Here is a 17,134-nt window from a genome sequence, read left to right as displayed (position 1 = left end):
CCCCGTTGCGGAGCACAGGCTCCGGACGCGCAGGCTCAGTGGCCATGGCTCACAGGCCCAGCCACCCGCGGCATGTGGGATCTTCCTGGACCGGGGCACGAAACTGTGTCCCCTGCATCGGCAGGCGGACTCTCAACCACTGCGCCACCAGGGAAGCACCAAGAATTTTGAAAATTCTAGACATCTTCAACTTATAAAACTTATATTTGTTAAAACTGCAGTATGTTAAAAAGTAACTTATAGTAATCCCGATTTTGTTAACCATTATTTTAATTTTTTTAATTTTATGAATTTGAAACACAGTTAACAGAAGCAAATTTAGTTTCAGTAAATAAATATAATGTTCAAAAGGGGAAACTAATTTCACATTAGGTAATAAAATACATATCATTTTGTATGTAATTTCTATAATTAGCTTGAACATAAGAAACTATTAAGCAAAGATGCGAAGTAGAACTCAATTAAATAAAAACTATGCAGAAAAATAAGGTATTAGGCATTGGGAAGAAAATTCTTTCAACAGGGAAACTACCTCATCTTTTCTATTTAGTATAAATAGCCTTTCTCAGTACAGCAACATTTAAAAGAATATTTTGGTTAGATACTTTTCAAGTAAAAATCAAGTGTATGATTAGTACATAGAATTCTTCAAAGTATTTAGAGCTACACATTAAGGAAGCTACACATTAAACCTGCATGTAAAATCTCGGGTTTTATTAATACTATGCTAGGGAGAAAGAGTGACATTGTTATACTAACATCTACAAAGCAACAAAATGAAACTCCAAAAGATGAAGATATTGTTAGGACATAAAAAATACAGATGTACATCTAATGACTATATGCTTTGGCATGCACAAATGTCCTTTCAAGAACTCAGAGCCACATTATTTGAGTTACAAGTGACAAGTTTCTTGTTGATGCTATACTATATACTATTCTATATTTTACTTATTTCAACTAAAGAGTTTAGTGCATGTTTTACAAAATGAATATTTTTCTGTAAGTAGCAGAGAAATGATTTGAAGAAGTAACTCAGCATTTCATGTATAATTATTCATCACACATCATCATCATTACTGTGATAGCACCAGACAACCAAGCACTTTATAGAATTAGCATGGAGCCCCACCCTACCTGCCTGGCCATTCATAACACAGCAAATGGCAAGCCAAAAATAACATTCCCGTAAGACCCAGAATTCTCTCTCACGGACAGCTCTAGTGAACAGTTTACGGTCGTTGTTAACCAGTGAAGAAGAGCTCAACAGGCTCACACACTTTGCAAAGTGGTCAAAGGATTCTCCTGCCTTTAGGTTTTCAGAAAATAATAGAAACAGCATTTTTTCAAGACTCTGTGATTCATTCTTTCCAATGTGAGGATCTCAATGGAAGACAGGGGTCAAGCCCTTGGAACTCAGAATGCGGGGGTGAAGGAAAGGCAGATGGAGTTTGAAAACAAAACAGTTTAATAAGCTTGACTCTGCAATTTGTGGTAAACAAGCCAACTCAGTGCTCACCTTGACATCACACAAAACAAAAATGTAATATTTTCTAAGGTCAAAATAAACTTTTTTCTTCTAAAATTACCTTTGGTTTTACTTTTGTTAGTCACAACTTTTTAACTTACAATAAAATTTCAAAAGCATTAAAGACTCTTTAAAGAAGTTTATGGTTGTAAAAGAAGGTGTGCATAGTTATTTAGCTACTTTAGATGGAAATATTACTACTTCATGCTGAAATTATCAAGTCATTCATTCCACTGTTATCTGATTTAAATCTAGAGTTTTCATAACTTCCCTAATGTTTTCTTCTTGGGATTAGGATTATATAGGGGAGAATAAACCAATTCAGTGTTGTTAATGATACTACTGGCATATATTTGCACATGCTTTACATTTTTCAAACACTTTCACAAATACTGGATACCAAAAAAAAAAAAATCCAGTGACAAGGGAAGAATGATTAATCCTATATCACAAGTGATGAAACTTACATTTACAGATGTCAAGTGACTTGGTGCATAGATATTTGGTGGCAGGGCTAAGACTATAGTTTAAATACCATCTCTTAGTTTGGTACTTGTATCAATCAGGATGGGCTAGGTAATGCTGTAGTGACAAACAATCCCCAGATCCAGAGGCTCAAAACAACAAAGATATATTTCTTGCTCCTAATATATGTCCATCAATAGATGTCTGTGGGTTCTCCAGTTCTCTCACTCTGAAACCCAGGATTTTGCACCATCCACTATCTGTAAGGTTGCCTGTCACTGGGACAGGGGGAAAGAAAATTATAGCAAATCACATACTTGCTCTTAAAGCTGCTGCACAGACACTTCTGCTCACAGTTCATCAGCCAAAGCATGGCTCATAGGCACAGTCAACTGCAAACAGGCAAACTTAGGAGCAAGGGAACCAAACCAAAACTATTTTGTGAATGTCACTGATTACAACAGTCAGTCCTATTAGGCACTAAACATTCAATTCACTCTTCTTCCTATAGGCAATATGTACTCACCTGTCCCTGAAGGAGAAAACCCAGAAGTGTCTTTCAATGAGAACATCAAGTTCAAAGAGCAGAATCTATGGGTGATACAGTGTAGTTCCTACATCAGGAAGAAACATGCTTCATGTCTGAGTGTGGCTCTGCTTGATCCAAAAAACTTCTGAACTAAAAAGGCAAGTCATCAGTTCCCTAAACATCCAGTATACACTGGTAAACTTGTGTTCAGGGTAACCTCAATAACTATTCCCTGGAGAAAAATAGGAGACACAGCAGTTGCTGGTGTGTAGCAGGTGTGAAATCCCAGTAGGCAGATATTGTAAGGATCCTTTATCCCGAGACGAGAGAAATGTTCCTTGATTAGACCCAGAAGGGGCTTCCCAGTCCAGTTATTCTCCATGGGTCTCTGTTCTAACCTTTGAAAAATGCTGTCTTTTCCATTTTCCTTGTTGGACACATTCAAAGTGAGCATCAGAATATGACCTTGTTAGGACACAGAGCAGCTTCTTCAGTGGCTACATGTGCAGAAGGAGAAAAGCAAAGATAATATGGTGAGTTTTCCTTAAAATCAAATATGTGCAATTTGACTGCTTTTTATTCTGTAATTATTCTTATATTTGTGGTGTTCAAATACCCTTTCTTGTGGACTTTTATATCAGCAGCATGGTGGACTTCATGAATAATGGTTCCTCTCACTATTGAGTAATTTTGCATGAAACATAAATTTTGCATAAAATATAACTTTTGTAGCATTGCTGAGATCTCCAGAAAGAAGAAAAATCTCTAAGGGACTAAAATTAGAATAACAACAAAAATAACCAACCAAACAAAAAAACCTTGAGTTGAAACCAGAGCTGTAAGCTATATGTGCACACATGCATATGCACTCACACACAAAGCATTTTGCTTTGTCACTGGCAAGTAGAAGGATCTGTACCTGAGAACCTTATATTAAACTTAAGAATCTGGCCTGACTGGTCTTAGGTACCTAGAGCCTTTTGGCTCCAAGCAGAAGCATAGGCAAATCCTCTCTGGGAAAAACGTCGAGATTAGCTGAATTTGAACACAATAAATAAGACGATAGAATAAGGTTTAACCTCTGTCTAATTGTAGTCCCTGAATAACAGAATAGAGAGAACAGAGGAAAGGCAATTTTTGAAGAGTTAATGCTTAAGAATGGAGAAAATAAATCCAAAGTTACAAGGTGAACAATGTATACTTAGTGAGATAAAGAGTTAAACATTAGAAACATTTCCTTTAAAATCGTGAAGAAAATAAATATACCCACTATCACCACATCATTTAACACTATAATGGCTGCCTGTCTCAGCCACTGCACTAAGTGAGATAAAAAGAATAAGGAAAATTAGAAAAGAAAGAAACAAAATTGTTATTATTCACACTGAGTCATTTACATAGAATACTCCCCCCCAAAACCTACAGACAATTTATTGGAAATAAGAAGAGAATTTAGCAAGGCATCTGGATATAAAACCAGCAGATGAAAATCGGTTTTATTTCTATATACTAACCACAAATCGAAGACATATTTTTAAAGCACTATTTCCAATAGCAAGAAGAGATACATGGAATCCAAAAATGGAACAAAAGATATGCGAGGCCTATGTGGAAAAAACTGTAAAACTTTAAAGACATTAAAGAATCTAAATTTGCAACATATGTGATGTTCACGGATAGGAACGCCCAATAACCTAAATATATCATTTCCTTCTAAATTCAGTGCAATTCTAATAAAAATTCCAGTAGGCTTCTTTTTTATTTCTTTGGAACTTGAAAAGCTGATTCAAAATGTTATGTGAGAGTGCACAGGCCTAGTATGTTGGCTGGATACTCTTGAGACGGAGAAAACAATGGTGCATATCCATAAAGAGAACCTTAAAAGAACCAAAGCAGGAAGAGAAGGGTTTGTCTTTAGCCTAACTGATGGCATTAATGCGCCTAAAGAAAAAAGTTACTTAGAGAAGGAGCTGGGTTTATCTTGGAAACGAGGGGCGCATATGAGAGGCTGTGAGGGAAGATGGGGAGTGGAAGAAGCAGAATTAGAAAAATTTGAGGAGGTGAGTCTGCAGGTATGCCCTCTGTTAAACATAGATGGGTCTGAGTATTGTAGCGTGATGCTATTAGATATGTAAGTCAGCGGTTTTCAAACATTTTCGTGCAAAACACCTAAAAGAATTTTTTAAAACTTTTTACCCCTTACATATTTTTAAGGCGGCATCTGTTATGTTTTAGCATACATCTAAATAGTTACAAAGGATGTAATTGCTGATGTATTAAAAAAATATAATTTAAAATTTAAAACATATTTATTTAGTGTATCCAATGGAATCCAAAATGTCAAAGACCCAGCCACCATTTAAATATATGAACAACTTAATCTATAAGTTGGAAATTTTAGTGTTCCTTTTCCTACTTGAACTTGTATTTTTATTCCACTTCCTCCACAGAATTTTATGCTCATATAAAATATTTTTATGCTTGAGAGGTCTTTATTGCTCATCCTATCATGTTTCTCTGCAGCAAACATATGCATGTTAATTGGAATTTTATATTTAACTGTCAAGAGTTTTCTTTTGGGTTGCATTATTAAAATCATTAGTAGTACACAATTGATAAAAACAAAATAAGTATATTACAAATTATAATGGATCAATATTAAACACCAAAAGTGAAATTTTCCTGGCAATGAACCTCATAATGAGATGGATGAGCCCCTTCTTCCCTCCAATTAGTTTATGTATCCATGGGTGAATATTAAATAATGCTAGAATGAGCCAGCTTTCAACATCAAGTCCACATCTGGTTTTCATTTTTATAAATGTAAGCCCTAAGCTTGTGGTTCATTGCTTATAGCAACATCAATACCAATAAATTTAATTGTCCCTTTGGCTCCCATGGCTTCTATACCCTGGGGCATGCAGTAGGAATGGGTAAAAGTGATGCCTTTCTTTTGTCAAGTGGGAACAGGTGGCTGTGAAAAGGGGCCTTATGTGAAGCCTAGAGAGCAGGCAGGTCATAGGATGGGGAATATAAGTTGAAGATCATGATGATGATTCCTTTAAAACTGCCCAAGCCTATATAAACCCTGACAAGGTCTTTGTGTGCTATAGTTTGTGGCTCATTGATTCAAGTCCTAAAACCAATTCCTCTGGCTGATTTGCTTGCTCAGTATGGAGCCCTCTGATTTTAACGCCATTCGAATGTCCTTAGGCCTGTGTGTAATATGCACCTCACGTTAACAGTAATAACTCAAATTGCACTTAATTTCGTCCCCACCTGCTGACAGAACCGCTCATCCTTTGCAAATTCCACCCACCCAACCCCCCACCCAAGCTCCTAAATAGCGGCTCTTAAGTGTTCACAGATAAATCCACATGGCCAGTTCTTGTCTCTCACTGGGCATGGGCACCAATGCATTACGGTTGTACTTTTAACTTTCACATAGTATAATATGTACTGGAAATGAATTATATGTAAATTAAATTTTGTAAGCCAAAAAATGTATTATTATTTTGTCAGGTAAGTATCTGTTAAAATACCATACATTATTACCATTGTTTAACTTGTACAAGAATATTTTAAATGTTTTAGAAATATTTCTTATTATGAAATGTTTAAGACACACAAAAGAATATATGTAATATTTAGGTAAGTTACCAGGTAAACATTAAAATGAATACATGTGAACCCATCACCCAACATAAGAATTAAAGCATTACCATTACTAAAGCATGCCGTTTCCATCCCATCCCACTGCTTTTCTCCCAGAGAGTCACTATCCTGAGTTTTGTTTTTAGCACTCTCTTCCTTTTTAAATATAAACTTGTAAATACATATATAAGTATATGTATGTATTCCTAAGCAATGTATTGTTTAGATTCTCTTATTCATCTTTATAAAAATTATATATTTTATGTACTCTTCTTCAACTTGCTTTCTTCATTCAGTATTTCTAAGACTCAGGCATGATGTTACATGTATCTATGGTTCATTCATTTTTGTTGATATATAATATTCCATTGGGTAAATCACCACAATTTTTTTGCCCATTCTCCTGAAATGAACATTCGGATTGTCTTAATATTTTTGTTATTACAAGCAGTGTTGCTGGTGCACATTTGCAAGAGTTTATCTAAGGATATATAGATCTAAGAGTGGAATTGCTGGGTATTCCCATTTTCAACTCTGTTAAGATAGTTCTGATTTTTTTTCCAAAGTGATTGAACAAAGTTACATCCCCTCTACCAGTGTATAATATTTTCTTGATTTTCACTTTCACCAATCCTTAGTATTATCAAACTTATTGTTACCAATCTAGTGACTATAAAATATTATCTCAATTTTACAGGTTAAAGCTAATGATAAATTTGAGCGACTTTTCACATTTTATTTGCCATTTGGATTTACTGTCCTGTAATATGTGCCTACCATAACTTTTGATCATTTTCCACTGGGACTTTTTTTGATTTGTAGGAATTCTCCCTATATAATCTAGGTATTATTTTTCAGTGGTGGGTAATATATCTTGAATATATCCAACCCTATTCACATAAGCTTTTCTCATTCAGTTCTCAGTGTTCCTCAGGTCCTGTACGTTAGCTCATAGGCACTGGTGTTTTCTTCCTGCAGTAGCAATGCCTCATGTTTATGTGGGATAGCCAGTTTACAAAGCACTCTCACAAATCTTATCTCATTTGAGTCTCTCAACAACTTCTAAAAGAGAAGTTGGGTATTATTATACTTGTTTTATAGATAAGGACACTGAGTGGCTTGCCCAAGGTCACAGGGCTAATAAGTCCTCAGACTCCGTATTCCATATCCCCCTTATGATTATATGATGCTTCGGCTGTTTATAGATGATGGCTTATTCATTTAAGCAAATGCTGCACTTCTGCTTAGCATCTTTACTTCAGTTCCTTCTTTTTTATGTTTATAATTCAAGATACAGCTCTAGTCTATGAAGTTCATTCTAAATTCATTACCTACAAGATAATGTAAGTATCCAGATGAGTAAAGGAAGCTCCAATATGATTATTTAATAGGGTTTTTAAAAAAAGAATGTCCAGGGCTTCCCTGGTGGCGCAGTGGTTGAGAGTCCACCTGCCGATACAGCGGACACGGGTTCGTGCCCCAGTCCGGGAAGATCCCACATGCCGCGGAGCGGCTGGGCCTGTGAGCCATGGCCGCTGAGCCTGCGCGTCCGGAGCCTGTGCTCCGCAAACGGGAGAGGCCACAACAGTGAGAGGCCCGCGTACCGCAAAAAAAAAAAAAAAAAGAGAAAAAAAAAGAATGTCCAGGAGGATACCAGAAACCACAACAGTTACCTGTTCTGGGGCAAATCACATTTTTGAAAGTAATGGGTCTATTATGTAAGAAAGCTGATTTCAAATTCAGTATTTTTCTTTCTTTTGGCCTTTTAGAGAGTTAAAAAGAGGAATACGGTGAATAAAGAGAAGAAAAATGTACTTTAATATTTATTAGTATTATCTAAATTGGATGTTCTATTTATGTCAAATACTGATTTTCTATTTATTTATTAATTACTAAATATTATTTATTTGTTGTATTAACTATAATTAATACTTATAATTAGTATTAAATGTTGAACTTATAATGGGAAGTGATATTGATAGGACAGTAATTCCATCACTCAACCTCTGGCTGAAGCTCCTACACCTGGGCAGTTGAGTGAGAAACCACCTACTGTGCGAGCCCAAGTGGGTGGGCTGTTAGCTCTCAAATGAGAGATGCCCAAGTGTCACCTGTCAAGCATTTGAGACGGTGAAATGTAGTACTTCTTACTTTCTGGGAGTTGTTAAATTCGCTCATTCATTCACCCTCAAGCTGATCAAACCACTGCATGTGAAACCTTTAATCATTTGATAGTTTTCATAGATTATTCAATTTTTATGTACATCACATACACCAGAGAAAACTATGTTTGATGAAATTAGCAGTAATAAGAAAGGACCTGAGTATAAATAAAGAAATAGCATTCCTACTCTGAGGTATTTTAATCACCATAATAGTTGTGTCTTAAGCACTTCCTGGGTACATCCCTTGATGAGTAATAAAGAGATAGAACCTCATTGTATCTTCTTCTCCAAAGAGAAAAGTTTTAATAGCAACTGTCTGTTCTACAGATAATTACTAAATATGACCTTTCCTAGGTCTCTTTTTTCTAGTATAAATGCATCTCCAATTATATACCTAGTATTTACTCATCAAATATTCCTACATCAGTGTCCAATTTAAAATTTGTTGGCTTGCTATTTTATTTTTGATTAGTGGCATTTTGCTACTTTAATTAGGGTACTGAACATCACTGTCAGCACTAAGGTTTTTGGTTTTGTTTTTCTTGGGTCTTGCTTTTTTGGCACGTAGAATTTTGTTTCGTATAAAACAAAATGACTTTCTCGTGGTCTCTGATGATGGTCTCCTTTAAAATTAAAGGAGCATCTGGTTTTGGTGTGGGGATGATCCACGATTACGTTGTGACTGATCTATATTAGTTACTTGTACATTCTTTTTTTTTTTTTTTTGGAATTTCACAAGGGGAAAACTACAAGTAACGAGTTTTATATAATTAAATTTGTTACAGATTTTCATGTTCAGGATAAACGATTTTTCAACCTTGGGTGAAAAAACTTGCATCAGTTTAAGGTGACTGTGTTTTACCTTAGGACAACTGTTGCATGCCAATTTGCGCCTGCGCACACGCCTGTGTGTGTGTGTGTGTGTGTGTGTGTGTGTGTTTAAACAGTTAAAACTGAGTTAAAAGATGTAAATTTAAAATTGGTTGTGTATCTAATCTGCCCCAGGTTCAGTATATAAACAATTCTTTAAAAACAAACAAACAAAAAAATGGTTGGCTTGGTCCTATTTCCATGAAGTGATGGTTTCTCTCAGTATTTTGTTCTGAGTCTGAGAGCTGTGTATATGAGAAATAATATATGGCTGATAACGAGTACCCTGTGTGTATTTCTGAGTCAGGTACTATACTAGGCTCATAAGGCTCACTTTGAATAGGGGATAATTATACCACAAAGTGGTAAGCATGAGAGAGAGGTGTGCATAAGGGGAGAAGGGTACCTAATGACTCTAGAATTCAGATCTGTGTTTGGAGAGAATGAGTTGAACTCTGTATTGGTAGTTTTGAACTCTACATATTTCATAGTTGTGTGTAAGGATATGGGTCATCCCTAATGACCCATACATTCCTAATGTAAGGGGAGAGCCATTCTTAGATGGGCAGCTTCTAGTGTCACTTGGTCCAGGGCCTTGAAGAGGCAAACTACCCTTTTGAGAGAAAGGGCTTTCTTTACATTTTCACAAATTCATCTCCAAACTAACTGGTTTAAAAAAGTCTTGTGGATAATGTGACCACATAACTTAATATCCACTTTGCCTAGGACAAGACAAGATTTGTGGGACATTGGGACGACAGACCCAAACAAGGACTGTCTCAGGCAAATAAACAGTCACTTTATATATGGAATGAAAAGTGACCTAGGCCTTTAGGAGGTGAGCTGGGATGGTTGATTTGATAGATTCTACCCTCAGGAGAAAAAATTGTCAGAAGCCAGAGACTTCTGTTGCCTTTTCAAGGGAAGGACTGTGGATATTTTTTGTTGTTGTTTTTAATAAATTTGTTTATTTATTTATTTTTGGCTGTGTTGGGTCTTTGTTGCTGTGCACAGGCTTTTTCTAGTTGTGGCGAGTGGGGGCTACTATTTGGTGTGGTGCGCAGTCTTCTCATTGCAGTGGCTTGTCTTGCGGAGCACAGGCTCCAGGCGTGTGGGCTTCAGTAGTTGTGGCACATGGGCTCAGTAGTTGTGGCTCATGGGCTCTAGAACACAGGCTCAGCAGTTGTGGCGCACAGTGTAGTTCCTCTACAGCATGTGGGATCTTCCCCAACCAGGGCTCGAACCCATGTGCCCTGCATTGGCAGGCAGATTCTTAACCACTGCACCACCAGGGAAGTCCAGGACTGTGGATTTTTAAAGAGTTTACAAAGGCCTGAAATCTTTGGCACTTCAATTTTGATTTTTAAAGATTCCATGCTTTGCCATTATATTTAATTCCCAATAATTAGTTTCCCAATATGATTAAAAGGGTCTTTATATTGGTCTTTAGTGACAGCAAGAAATGGGACTCTGGGGAAATGATACCTCATTCAGCTGTCACTTTGGATGTTGGTGGGGAAAGAGTAATGAAAGAGGTTTTTTGCAAGAAATAACAGACTACTCGGCTGGGGGGGAGGGGCATCTGGAATTACAAAGAAACACTGTGGACACAAGAAAAGGGCTTGTGAAATGCCTGACACGGTGTCTCACCAGCCTGATTAATAAGGCCATGATCTCTAAGTGACCCCGGGTGACAATCTGCGCTGTGTGTGAGTGATCGCTGGGGGCCGTGTCATTTGGTTCTCTGGGAGTGAGACCACGGGTTGTCTGTGGGAGTCCAGGGACTGCAGCCTTGGGTCAGCCCACCCCGAGCGCTTTGGAGGGCCTACGGTGGGATGCAGGCCGAAAGCTCCCTGCGCAAAAGGCTGGCCTTGAAAACCAGCAGCCGAAATCGTGCACCAGGGCAGGTGCTCTCAGTGACCAGTGCTTTCCCCACGATCCCACCTACTCCTGTCTCAGGCCCGCCCACACCCCAAGCATTGCCTTAAGTCGGCCCACCGCTCCCTATTGTCCAGCGGGCACTGAGAACTCGGGTCTCCGCAACGTTCAGGCGTGGGCGGCGCGGGGCGCGCCCACTGCGCGTGCGCGCGCCGGCTCGCAGGCCCCCTCGCCCCCTCTACGCCGGGACTTGGTACGGCCGGGACGTCCCGGCGGTTGGCGTCCTCCGCTGCTCCAGTCAGGGGCGGGCTTTTCAAATCTTACCTTTGGAAGAGTGGCGGCGGCCCAGGCTGTGGCGCTGGTGATGGAGGGGCAGATCCTGAGGGGACCCGAGCTCCGCCCGGCGGGGCTTCCCGCTCAGCAGGTGAGTGAGGAAGGGAGCCGGCTTCAGGTCCTCAAGCGGTCGTTTTGCCTGGACGACGGGAAATTCCCCCCCCCGCCCCCGGCCCCTTCGCGTCTCGTATTCCGCCGTGGCCAGGAACAAAGAACTAGGCGACTGCACTTTTGAGGCCTTAATGGAGCTTGGAAATCTCCCCGTTCCCGTCTCCCCACCCTCTCCCCCAATTTTCTTAGTGAGGAAACAGGCCCGGAATGGGGAAGCGACGCCGGAGTCTTGAAGCGCGTTTTGGGGCGCACCTGTCCGCCGCCCCTCCTCCCAGGATTGGGACGCTTGTCTTTTTGCAAGGGTGGGTGACGCAGGGGGAATGGGAGCCCCGGGATATCCCGGAAGCCCACCCGAGGCCCGTGGAGGACACTTGGCTTATTATCAGATTTGACGCAAAGCACAATCACTGCAGGAGCTTTGTCTACACACAGTATAAACTTGGTGGAAAGGGTGGAGGAGTAAACTGCAACCGCTGAACTCGGGAAAAAGTTGGTCTGATAGTGGATTCTTTTTGAATTGGATAGGAGAGAAGTTTGGTGTTCGGTATTTATCCATGTAAAATGTGTGTTAGGAACCTTTCTACTTAATATAGTCCAACATTATTTCTTGGCAGTTATTAAAAGTTTATACTTTCCACTCTTAACCTTTAAAGAGAACTTAAAAGATGGGACTTAGAACTCTGATGTCTTTGAGCTGGATCTCCACTTCCAGTTTACTCTCCACCGTGTTTTCCCTATTTTTAAAGTAGATTAAACCATATGAAATTCCGAGTTTTGTAGGTCAAAATTGGTAGAATATTAACAATTTTGTATGGTCCCACCTATTACCTTTGCTTAGCAACCCATTTTCTTTTCTGTAAACCTTAGAACCCTCAGCAGATAGAAAATTGTTAGGAAGTCTCCATAATGCTGTGAAAAGGAAAGCAAGACCTTGAGTCGTTATGCAAAGAGGGCAGTAACTTTATCAGTAATTTATGCTGTGTTATGCCAGCATTTCCAAAAATTTCAAACATTTCGATGCAGAGTGTTTCTTTTCTGTTCTATCCTGTCATGTACTTTTGTTACCGAAATTGGGGCCCGGCTGCTGGCTGCTCAAAAGCCAATAAAGAGGCAAGATTGGTGGAAAGGAGTTTGCTTTGTTTTGGATGCCGGCAAAGGCCGGGGTCGGGTGGTGGGGTGCAGTGTTGGACGCCTGTCCAAAGGCTGACTCTGCCCCGCTGACAACCTCTGGACATGAGCTTCTGTAGACAGAGGGACGGGCCACATGTGGAAACGGCACAGCCAGCTCTGACAGCCTTCTTGAAATTGGTCTTGCAGTGGTCTGACCAGCGTCGTCGTGATTATTTTAAGCACAGTTAACCTTCAGTTCCAGGGTTGGTTTGTTCCCATTTCTTTGAGGCTAGTTCTCGGATTCTGGCAGCTTATGTCTCGGCGCAGTCTGGTCGCCATGTAGTTAACGTCCACCTGCTGGGGGTTTCAGTACCTATCAGACAGCTCCCAGGATGTGGCTCAGAATATTACCTATAGCCCTTGAGAAGGAACTGAAGGCCCTCGACTTGGCTTACTGACTAAATTATTATTGTTTTGTCCCATTTGACTGCTTTTCTTTGCTTCTGCATATTCTCACTTCTCTGATTAAACTTATCGTTTGACTCAAGTTTTTCCACGGGCAAAAAGGCAGGCTGAGGACATGGGGGGCAAGGACCACAGGGTCCTGCTCCGTTTCCCTTTGATTGTACTAATTATTTTTTTAAATTTGATTTCTAGTGAATTGGTGATCTTGAGGTTCTTGCACTTACCATGTAGGTGTTGGTGAGGCCGATCAAGTGTATTTCTTGAGCTGTGTGCACCAGTAAATGTTTTTGTATGGTACAAAAGAGATAAGAGGATAAGGTCATAAAAGAAGTTTAGCTACATGGAATGAAAAGAAATATTTAAATATACGTAACGGCTGGATTATTTACATGTAGGAAAGTACATTACTTAAAGATTCTTAGGCAGCAACAAATTAAAATAATTGAGTTGTGGAATTCCTTCTGTTTGGATCTTGGAGAAAAATTGCAAAATAGTAATAGGTTTTAACCTAACAGGAATATTGAGGGTCAGTAAGAGAATTTTATACTTGACTAACACTGTCTCTGTGTTTCCTTTGATCCTAATGAACCTGCCGTCAGATAGGGATAGCACCAAAGATTTTGAGATGGTCACTCACTAGTGTAACACCTCTACTCAAACCTTGGAGTCATCTGTGACTACTCACAGCATAGAATATTGGCTTTGGAGTCAGATTAAGGTAAAATCCAACTCTGTTTGTTGTGCAGCCTTGAATAAGTTACCTGTCTTTTCTAAGTTGCAGTTTCTGCAGTTGTAGAATGGTAAACTGCTTATCACAGAAATTTGTTGGAATTTGAGAACCTCTTTAAAGTACTTGCCACAGTACCTAGCACTCATACATGCTTGAGAGATGACTTATTTTTGTTATTATCTTTTGTCCCATTCATCTGAATAGTTGGCATAGCCACCTACCTTTTCTTACAAATGTTTAAGCTTTTGAAATTTTTATAAAAATAAAATTTGAGAAATAATATTTTCTCATTGCAGAAAAGTAAACATAGACAGAAACATGAATTTAAGAATTCTTTCTCCAATTCCGTTCCCCAGAATGAGCACTGTTAACAACTTCTAGACTTTTCTCTGTATGTAAACAACTCTTAAAATACACAAAATTTCTTTTGGAAAGAATGTATACTGTATATACTCTTCTGCAATCTTTTTCATCTTGCTCTCTTAGCTAACATGGTTTAACTATACCCATTAGGTGGGTGATAGTTTCTATCTGGATTACTACAGTTTTCTTACCAGCAGCCCAACTTCGTTTGTTTTTTTACTTTTTTTTAGTCAGTGCCTAATTCCAACACTAAAGTCATTTTCTTTGTACTTCCTTTGTGCCCTTCTAGCTCTTAAAATCTAGTATATTTCCATTTTCTACATTATCTAAGTTTGCACATTTAAATCATCTGTTTCATTCTTAGCCTTGCCCTATCCATTTATTTTTACCTGCCTGACTTTAAATACCTACGAGATAAGGCTTCTCTTTGACCTGACAGCAAGCCCTTATTTAGAAAATTGAAGAAGAAATAACAAAAGGAAGGCTCTCTCCCCATTCTCCGCTCTTCTTGGAGGCTTGAATTCACACACTTCTAAGAGGGATGCATACAGGGAAACATGCTTTTGTCATGGGCCCTAGTCAGTCTTGACTCTGCCATTATGGTTGAGGCAGTGATGATTTTCGCTCCCTACTCTTCCTCTTTGAGGTCAGTAAGCATCATCATTGAATGCCACCCTCATTACCTGATCATTGTTCTCTCTGTGGTTCGCACTAGACATCACTCCTAGCCTAGGAGCACTTTGTACCCCGTTTTAACATAAAACAAATCCTTTGACTCCATTATGTTTTTCTTGGCTAGAGTAGTTTGCTTGACCAGAGATGTTTTCTCTGCATGTAAAGTATAGATGTGTGCTATGTATTATAGTATATACTATACTAAAAGAACTTGTATGGAGAACACAAAACTGGCTAATACAATGGTCCTTTTTTTCACCCTGAATGTGTTAAAAAAAAGAAACTAGCACAACATTTTAAATCAACTATGCTCCAATAAAAAAAATGCATACACTTAATTTATCCGTCTCTGTCAGCCCTCCCAGATCCACATCCACTCACTGTAGAGCAGGGGAGGTAAGGTCATAGTTTACTAAGTATGTTCATTTGGCTGGGTTAGGGATCAGCAAACCACTTCTGTAAAAGGACAAATAGTAAATATTTTCAGCTTTGTGGGCCACCCAGTCTCTTTTGAAATTATTCAGCTCTGCCTTTGTAGCTTGAAAGTAGCCATAGACAACACAAACGGGCATGACTGTGCTCCAGTACAACTTTATTTACAAAAACAGGTACTGGCCAGGCTATAGTTTGCTGCCCACTGCTCTAAAGGACAGAATTCTAATATAATATCTGCTAGCTATATCTCATTTCCTTACTGAATATTTAATCTTAAAAATACTGTAATTTTTTTTAAACCCTGACTTTACATTTCCTTTCTCCACTATATCCCATGCCTCTCTACTTTTATGAAGTCTTTATCAATAAGTGAAGAAAGACAATCTTCATTTACCAGATGGAAACCTTTAGAAGTCCGAACTGATTCCTTAGTGTTGTCTCTGGCCACCTACTGGTTTCTAAAGGTTGTTGCAACTTTCCAGATGGCTGGGGAGTTTCAAGTAGTGCAGCCCTGGTTCTCTGCCGTGGCTGTGCACTGAATCACCAGAGGAGCTTTAAATAAAAGAGCAGGTTCCACCTCCAGAGATCCTAATTGTTTGGGGGTAGGTCATAAGCTTAGGTACTTTTGTAAGGCCCTTCCTCTCTGCCTGAGGTGATTCTAATGTGCAGCCAGCTTTAAGAAGGACTGTGCTAGTCCTTCAACTGGCTGCCTGACTGTAGTATTTAAACTGGCTGCCTGACTGTAGTATTTAAACTGGCTGCCTGACTGTAGTATTTAAAAAGCAAACTTGAATTTAATGGCACCAGATGGTATTCGTTTATATTTGAGTTGTGGGGTAAAGTTATTCATCCCACTTTCAAGTTTCTCCCTAAGTAGACTCTCCAATGCTAACCCGCCTGCCAGAGTTTATTTCTATAGACATATGGGTCACATAGATAATTCTTATAATTGATTACTAATTACATTAAAGAAGAATTTACTTTGGGACTGACAAGTCATAAAAAGATGAGATGGAGTTGTTGAAATTCAGTCATGTGTAAAGAAGGAAAAGCAGCAAATGACTACATTTATATAGTACATCAGTTTTGAGTTATACTACAAAAGAAGGTTTTTATGTGGCGATTACATGATATAATTACAGGAGGTAATTAAACAGATCTGTTTTCTGCGTGTGAATAGCACATTTGATTGATTTGGATAATCAAGTTAAATCATCTGCAGTTTTTCTTTTTGGGTAATCATAGACTATTGCTCTAACTTTCAGCTTTTCTTTTTGAAAAGATTGTCCTTTCAATATCTGGAAATTTTGTTATTAGATTCATTCAGATTTTTGATATAAATTTTATTCCAGTTAAAAGGTAAACTATAGCGTTCATTTTTTGTTTTTTTTAACTGCAGAAGCTAGGATGATCTCTTCATTTTTAGAAATAGACATACTGAAGCATTATTACATGTTTGTAGTATATTAAAGAGTATCTAGTGATTTATAGTTTTTAAAAAGTCACTGAATTTAAATCAGAACAATACATTTCAGTTTATAGAATTTTGATGTTACATATGAAACTTGTTTATAGAGCCAGGCCATTTTAAGATCATTGTACAGAATGAAAGACTTTCAGAACTAAAATGATTTAGTAGTTTCATGGTGACTCTTAAAGCTAAAATAAATATATCCAAAAACTGTGTTCTAAATCTCTGTTCCAGGTAGCTAAAGCTTCTGACATTTTCTTAGCATAGTTCTTTCACTCTCTTGCTTCTGAGATTTTATTTACATTGCTTACCCTAACAAATAGCCTGTTACCTCTCTGCTGTTAAACCTTAG

General features: G+C 38.6%; 1 protein-coding gene across 1 annotated transcript in view; it reads left to right on the top strand.

Annotated features, from left to right (window-relative positions):
- The first annotated feature begins 11,257 nt into the window (after positions 1–11,257).
- Positions 11,258–17,134, top strand: part of RTKN2 (rhotekin 2) — an 80,528-nt gene continuing 74,651 nt past the window's right edge. Inside the window, exon 1 of the mRNA XM_027091844.1 lies at positions 11,258–11,513. Within this exon, the coding sequence (XP_026947645.1) occupies positions 11,454–11,513 (60 nt within the window). The 5' untranslated portion in view covers positions 11,258–11,453. The remainder of the gene's footprint in view (positions 11,514–17,134) is intronic.

The sequence above is a fragment of the Aethalodelphis obliquidens genome, unplaced genomic scaffold (genome assembly GCF_003676395.1).
Source record: "Aethalodelphis obliquidens isolate GAN/ISIS:26980383/991018 unplaced genomic scaffold, ASM367639v1 scaffold73, whole genome shotgun sequence".
Classification (NCBI taxonomy): domain Eukaryota; kingdom Metazoa; phylum Chordata; class Mammalia; order Artiodactyla; family Delphinidae; genus Aethalodelphis; species Aethalodelphis obliquidens.
The sequence above is the reverse complement of the archived record's forward strand: the minus strand, read 5'-3'. Positions and strand labels throughout refer to the sequence as shown.